The sequence below is a fragment of the Thamnophis elegans genome, chromosome 3 (genome assembly GCF_009769535.1).
Source record: "Thamnophis elegans isolate rThaEle1 chromosome 3, rThaEle1.pri, whole genome shotgun sequence".
Lineage (NCBI taxonomy): Eukaryota > Metazoa > Chordata > Lepidosauria > Squamata > Colubridae > Thamnophis > Thamnophis elegans.
In genome coordinates, this window is record NC_045543.1 from 64,003,450 (window position 1) to 64,011,764 (window position 8,315).

Sequence of the window (8,315 nt, forward strand, 5' to 3'; positions counted from 1 at the left end):
GCAGCCTGGTTCCCAACCGGCCATGACCCAGTAGCAGCCTAGCAATTGGGGAACCCTGCCCTAAAGACACATGTACATACCTATTCCAGTGTCCGCTTCTCTTTCTTTTGATGGAACATATCACTTAACTACTTAGCAGGAAAACAAACAAAATCCAGAAATTCCTGTTCTGTCTGCAATTCCTTCTAATTTACACCTTCCAGAAACTCCGATTGGCTTCTAACAAGAAAACAAACAGGTGGGAGGAGGGAAATTTTCTCATTCCAATATGTTTATATGTTCTTCTAGACAAAATGGAAAGAGGACCTTGCATTTTCCAGAGCTTCTTTGGCAAGGTATCTTCCAGAATAAATGATTGCCATCCATGCATATTTGTCTTGAACATTAGAGAGAATAAACAGGAGTGAAAATTTTAGAAATTTACACAAACAAGCCTGCTGTGGAATTTGAAAAGTAGAAGAGTGTATGGATTTATAGCCTACTGCATTGGTGGTTAATGATCTTTCATACCTTCCTTTATTTTCCAGAAAGAGATGACAACCCGGATGTGTCATTGAAGAACAGTAGCTGTATGGAGGAGAGAAAAAGAAAAGAGGAAGCAATATTCTGCTAACTGAAGAAAGGCTAGAAGATATACCAGTCCTGTGTAGGCCAGGGCTTGCCTTCTTATTCTTAAACAGCAGGAAAGTTAGAAACAGAAGATTATTGCTTTCACACACACTTGGCACCAATAAGTACATTAACCACACTGCTAAGTACTCCCTTGGAACACTGTGGATAACCTGTAAAGGAAAAAAGAAAAAAAAAGCTTTTGTTTTGTTTTGCATAGACCCTGAGTGATTGAGGAGGAGTTCCAAATCAATTCCAACTTTCTGTTCTTAGAACTTTACTACAGATGTGCTTTCTAACCTTGATTTTGATACAGACCTTAAGTCACTAAACTGTGATGATATTATTGCACAGGCAGCCTCTATGAAAAGCCTTAGCAATAGCCTGTTCCTTTTCATTTCTTCAAATAGGGAAATAAGTCACTTGGCACTTAAAATAGTTGAATGTGTATTTGACCAAGGCCTGAAACATCTATTTTAGAATATAGGCAGGGAAGAAGTTAATGACCCAGTTGAATGGACAAAATGTTTTTTCCATTTATAACTGGCATGGCTGCTTATCCAGATAGTGGCTTTTGAAACACTTCCAACTGTCCATATGCATCTCATTGGTTTTCTTTATAGCTGTGTACATGGACTGCCATATGAGGTTATCAGTTTGCATCTTAGCAGCAAGAACCACAGTGCCCAAATCCTTGGGATCACTAATAAAAGCAGTGAGTTCTATCATAACTGGCTGCTCATGCCAAGGACACATCTGTTTTCTAGGCATGGGCAATATAAAAATGTTCCATCTTCGCATTTGCATGAATGATAACCAAGACAAAAATCCATTGATGTGCAGGGCAAACAGTTTGTATCCTTATTTGGAAAAAAAAGTGATTTGCATCTCTGTCCAAATATATTTGTGTGCACAAAAAGAAGGGGAAGACTGCTCAGGGAGAATCCAGAAGAGAAAAACCTCCATGGAAAAAGGCCAGGTAGTACAGAAAATGAAAACCCCATGTATTGACCCAAAAAGCATCTACTTAGATTCATTTCCTAGTCTTATTGAAACTAGAGTGACTGCAGGGCTCTTCAGAGTGCTAAATTCAACGTGCAAATACACAGAGCAAGTGTAGTAAAACCTCTAGACTTTGCTGATATTGTATTTCATACTGTGATCATATCTATGCAGCTTTGTAGACTGTCTTTATGTTTTTCCACATTTCCAGGTAAATACACTGAACTACCACTGTGCCTCAATTAATATGTCTTTTACTCAGTTGCTTTTCTTTTTGACAATTATTGTACCTATCCAGAAATTGATGAACTTATGTGATTATAGAGGTGTAAATCTAGAGCTGGTATGAAGAACATGTCCAATTAAGATTTTTAAAACATTGGAACTGCAGAACACTTTCTTGGATATTATTCATAATCAATGCACTTGTACGTGCAAGAGATATATGAATTGTACATAGAGATAATTGGAATACACACACATACAAATACAGTAAGTGCTTCTCATTGCTTCCTAGTCATTTTTGGTTTTTCTCTTAATTTGAAAAACAAACATGTTGTTAAGCAAAAATGATTATTAGGCTGAAGATGGGATTAGAAATTCTAGTTTTATTTCTTTCAATATGTGACAAAAATTCTTTCACAACTTAATAAATAGCAAATTGTCCAATGGGATATTCCAAAATTAATATTGGTGATTTCAATGAACTGCGGAAGAGTATCCATAACTAAATAATTAATGAGCTTTTACTGATGGAGTTTTATCTTCTTTAATTAAGAAGATAAAGAATACAAGGGAACAATAATGTATTTGTGTGGTACATTTCTTTAAATTTAATGATATAATTTTAGAATTGGTTCTAGAATTTAGAGTATCTGATACGTGTTCTTTCATGCCTCAACATTTTTGCTGACCCTATACAATTTGTTCTTCCTGAGCTTTTCCAAAATCAATATTAGAACATAATGCAAATAAGATTTATAAATGTAGATACATTATTTGAGTGTATTAGCCACAAATAATAATATAACTAAATGATGCTGGGGATTGATTTGTAAGAATTTGTTTTTTTTATATTGATACGTTCTTACAAGAATTTAATACCAACTTTAACATGACTTCAAGATAATTTATATCGAATTACAAATTCTAGCATCCAGGACTGGTTTGTTTTAGTGATGTGTCCTAAATTAAGATACAAAACAAGCTACCTAAAAGTCAATGAATTCTTTTCTTGAGTGTCACACATATGCTCAGCAGCAAAGAATAAAATGAACTTCCTTCTGAAATAGATGCTAGTCTAAATTGGTTCCTTTTTGCTTATTTGTTTTTATGTCTGTCCATTTTTGGTTTCAAATTCTGAAGTTACAGGATCCTTCGGCTCTTTGCTGTAATATCACAGAATCAGTTTCCCTGGGATGAGTCCAGAAGAGAAATTTATAGCAAGAGTACTTCCACTATTATTCTATATGTAGTTTTTATAAAACATGGAGACCAATATATCCAGTCTTTCTAATACTTGGTTTTGTTTTGTTTGGGTTTTTTGCTGTATAAAGAACTTTTAAGTTGGGGATTGCTTCTCGTTTGGGACTTAACGGTAACTTAATAATAGATTATTTTGAAGAAATTAAACAAGAGGAGCTAATATATAGATCAGAACCACATTCTGTTTGATGGAGGAATGGGGCAATTAGAGTTAAATGAAGCAATAACCAGCAGATCTGTGTTAATCTATACTGCACGCAGTGACCAAACTCTAAGTCCTTACTTAGAAAAAGCAAAGAGCACAGTTTGACTTTTGTAATTTGAAGAGACAGAGAGTATGTATATTTGAAACTGGAAATGTATTTTCAAATAAAACAAAAATCAGGGTTCAAGCCACTCACCCCAATAGTTCAGAACTTTGCCTATCTTGCACAGAATGAGATCAAACTGATGAGTCTCATCTGAGAGCTCTAAACTAAGCTAAATTTAAGGTCTGTCATCCTGAGGTATCCCTCAGACAATGTTGCATTACAGTTGTCAAAAGAACCATACTTTTGGGATTTGTAATCCAAACACTTGAGAGTACCAGATGTGAGCACAGCTAGTATGGAAGAAAACAATCCAGCTGATGTCATAATTAAATGAAAACTAGTTAACAGCTAACAGTCATAGTCAGGGAAAGGTGTAAACATGGGCAACGGGCTGGATTTATTATTTATAAGAATCTGTAGTGAATCACACACATGGTATTTGGGAACAGCCTAACATTGACTGCACATATTCCAGCAAAAGTTGTTATTTTCCACATATAGTATTAAGAGGAAAGTGTTTCATCAAAGTAGGCTGATGAAAAGTAAATTATGAAGCTATTTGAAATTTCAAACATCAGACAAAAATGTAGTATGTGTAGGCTTAACTACTTTTGCAGTCTAGCTCAACAAAACCAAAATACAGTTTTTTCTGCCGGTTCAAAATATTTCTATTTTGAAAGAAACTAAATTTTATACTCCAAGAGGTTTTTTAAAATGCAGTTATGCTTTTTTGTCTGATCCGGGATGGTGTGGGAGAGATTTCCCAACTAGTTTGGAGAGAACCTATGAATTTATTTCCAAGTGTTTAATATAAACTTTTATTTTCAGTATTGCATAATTAAACTTTTTACTTTGGCCACATACATTGAATTAAAAAATACAGCCCTTAGAAATGTCAAAGCCAATACAGTTATAGAACAAGTTATATGTAAGTGATTTAAATTTAAAAACTAACTGTTTGATGAGATTGTGGTGTCAGTGAAATAAAAAGAGTTTTCAAATGGGTTAATAACATTGTTTGTAATATTGTATTGATCCAGATTCATGATTTTAATCTATGCACCAAATAAGGGGGGGGGGGGAATAGGCCCTGCATGTGGTTTTTTAAAAATCCCATAAACAAATCAAATGTGATTACAACAGTTTGCTTTCTATATATAACAATGTTTATAGTTTATAGCAATTTATGGTTCTCATAAACTCTAGCTAAATCATACCAGCTTTGTTTTCTTTAATAAAAATATATGCATTTGGTTCTAGCTCAACTGGGCAAACTAACTAGCCTTGTTTGCTTCAAGAATACTTTGGGGGGAAAAATCTGGAATTGTCAAAAAGGTAGGAGAGACGTATGCATATCTATAAACAGCTCATTCACCTTGATGAATTTGTTTCTGGAAATCTTGTAAAGCAGAGAAAAATGTTCAAAATACTCTAAGAAGTCCTCATATAGAAGAGGAGAAGTAGCTTAAATCCTACAAGTGTACCTTCTGGCGATTTTACTCAAGAGAGTGACCAGAACTCTGTATTTGCATATTAGGTTTCAAAAAATCAAAAGCTGGCAAAACCCACGCATCCAGCACTACTACTATTTCCAGAAATGCCTGTTGGACATACCTAGGTTGACTCCATTAAGTCAATGAGTATCTCCAGAGATGTGCTTCCTTCCATTTGCATAGGGAGAAAAAAACACTCAAATAGTGTAGGAGATAATGAAGAGGGTAATAAATGAGTGATACACAATAAATTATAACTGTGGTAGTATGGTCTGTGAATGGACAAGGGCCCCCTGGGCTTTTAAAATGGTGCCATCAACTTTAAATGTTGAGGGAGCCCTCAAGATGTTTCTCCAGTTAGATTAGCTAAAGTCCCCTGGAAACATGGCCATCAAATAATTTCCATTAATTATGGCCCCATTTAAGCACTGCTTTTATCTTTTACTTTTCTCCTCTATTTCTATTTCATTTTACTGTTTGCTTACCTCTATTTGCTTTTTTCCTTACTTCAGTTCATTGTATTTCATTACTATTGCTTTCTGATCTTGCTATTTGCTAGATTTTTAGTCTTTTTTTAAACAATCCAAATCATGCTTGATAGTTCACCAGTGGTGGAATTCATTTTTTTTACTACTGGCTCTGTGGGCATGGCTTGTGGCAGGGGAAAGGATACTACAAATCTCTATTCCTACCCTACTCCCGGGGAAGGATACTGCAAAATCTCCATTCCTACCCCACTCTGGGACCAGCCAGAGGTGGTATTTGCCCGTTCTCCGAACTACTCAAAGTTTTCCACTACTGATTCTCCAGAACCTGCTGAATACCACCTCTGTTTCAAACTGCCTAAGAACTTATGACCTACTACAGGTTTTGAGGCACTCTCACTTGAGGTTTATAGATCACATCCCTTGGAGCTGATCTACTGTACAGGCCAAAAGGTCCACTGGAGACCAGTTATCAAATGGTGGTGGTGGTGGGGTTCCTTGTCTACCTTAATTAGTCTGCACTATCCAAAAATGGATAGTCTGTTTTAAGTCAATATTGTTAACATTTTATTAAACTGACACCTTTAATGTGATTTATGTTTAGTAACTGGTAGCAAGGAACCCAATGTACTTTCTCTTGAAATAGCCCTGTTACCCATCATTTATAATGACCAGACAGTTCTTTCATTAACTGTTTCACCATTTAACTGTACTATGGTAAATCGGTTTTCTAGGAATTACTATGTTTCCCCGAAATAAGGCACTTGGCCTTATTTTTGGGGAGGTTTCATTACTTTTGCGGTGTAGGAGGCGGTGAGTGTGGTCACCTCATGGCTGCTGCTGTGTCACAATATTTTGGGAGAGGGCTTATTTTGGGGAGGGCTTATTTTAGCACATGATCTCAAAAGTGTGATTGGGCTGATTATCCAGGAAGGTCTTATTTTTGGGAAAACAGGGTAAGCTAACATTTCTACAATGGAAAGCTTAGAGTTCATTAAAAAGAAGCAGTGGTAGTTTAGAGTAGCTGATTAAAAACTGGATAAATGGACTGTTTGCATTGTAAAAATTCTAACAAGTCTTCTGGGCTGTAAATTTCAGACTTAGTTTTCTTAAATCCCACAGTCCTACTCATTTGAAAAAAAAAAGAGAATGGTAATGATAATCATCTGGTTATTTGAGAATGCAGATACTGGATCTTATGACAGCAAGAAAGTTGCTATCACTATACCTTTTATAATACTTTGATAATACTAGATCATAATGGACATCTTTTACTCTTAATACCAGTAATGGAGAGTGGTTCATACCTTTATTACCAAAAGTTACCGCTGCGGTTATATATGCTTTATTAAATACATGCAGTATCTATTAGTATCATTGTAAAAACATCATGTAACACCTGTGGGGGAAGGTGTCCACTACAAGACTTTTTCACATGATGTGCATAAAAACCTCAGGAAAGACCAACTTCTGCAGAACAAGTCTGCTTTGTATTAAATAGCTTGGATTCTGAAGCCATCATCCAAGATTCACCACTGCATGCTAGTACCTACCCATTATCAAGAATTGGGTGGAGAATTTTGCCCTTCTCTAATCTTGACCTGCCAGTTAAGGGGTAGATGAAAAATTGGAACTCATATTGTTGAAAACAAATACATACTCCTGTTATATTTGGGGCATAAAATCTACATGCAAAGTTTATTGAATATGCTAATTCTGATTGCTAAGACTGAGAAAACAGTGATCTATAGCAAGGGACCTCCCATCCAGCACCAATGCAAACATGACCATGCTCCCTCCCAACCTACACCAACGGACTAGAGCAGTGATGGACTAACCTTTTCCCGGACCAAGTGCCCAAAGCGTGGCGCCCAAACCCTCAAAATGCATGCGCAAACAGCCCCTGCATAGTGAGCCCTGTGGATGCAAGCACCCCCTGCATATGCCCATTTGGCACATGATGCGCAGCCCTCCATATGCCCAACCCCCAGCATGCACAAATGCACATGCGTAGCAGAGACCAAGACCAGCCGGCTGATGGGAGGCACGCGGCAAAGCCTGAGCTGGGGTGATTGTGTGCCACCTCTGTTACGTGTGACAGGTTTCACCATCGCAGGACTAGAGGGTGGCAAACTCAATACATCCACACATCCCTTGCTCTTCTTTGCAGCCAGTGTTGTGCAAAAATAAGAAAGTTAAGAGGGACACACACACAGAAATGATTCCCAAAACAGTAAAGTTTGCAATTGATTGTGTGAATAGATGGAGACCATCTGAATCTCTGAGGGTGGCTTCTTCCATAAGGCAGTAATGTGACAGAGAAGGCCTGCTGACTGGTCACCTAGAGGAACTTTAATCCGTTTATACTATTGCTGCTGTTGTTTCATTCACTCTGATTCAAGACAAATAGCCCTTCTGGATGATGGCTGCCAGCTGTGTTTGCTCCAGATCGGAGTTGCAGTCTTAGAGATCTATATAAGCCATGAGAACGTCGTATGTGTAATGATGTTGCAACACTAAATTATGCAATTTATGAAGTCAGTTACTGTTCCAGGGACTCCCTTGATTAGTAATTGCCTATTGCAAGAGGATGGCATTGGAAAAAAATTTTTGGCTGCCATGCCTCTTTTTATGGGTTCTGCATTTGGGAGAGCAAACAAACAGCTGGAACATAAAACAACAAACGAAAACAAGGTTGCTTTAAGCCCGCCCCTAAGATTGAAAGACAAAACACCCAATCCCAGCCAAAGCGGAAAGTTAAAAAAGCAGAGTGGAAAAGCCTGGGAGAAAAAGAAGATATCCGTATTGCAAGCCTTGGATTGGACGAGGTGACGCTCTGCGTCTGACGTCATGGACAGCGACGGTGCTAGTGAGTTGATTTAGCCCTTCAGCCGCGCTGCTTGGTTCCATGGACATCCGGGTCTCTGTGA

General features: G+C 37.3%; 1 protein-coding gene across 2 annotated transcripts in view; it reads left to right on the forward strand.

Moving 5' to 3' along the window:
- Positions 1 to 3,453, forward strand: part of MOB3B (MOB kinase activator 3B) — a 91,450-nt gene extending 87,997 nt beyond the window's left edge. For both annotated transcript variants that reach the window (XM_032213463.1, XM_032213462.1), the window contains one exon: positions 528 to 3,453. In XM_032213463.1, coding sequence (XP_032069354.1) covers positions 528 to 557 — 30 coding nt within the window. In that variant the 3' untranslated portion in view covers positions 558 to 3,453. The remainder of the gene's footprint in view (positions 1 to 527) is intronic.
- The last annotated feature ends 4,862 nt before the right edge of the window (positions 3,454 to 8,315 follow it).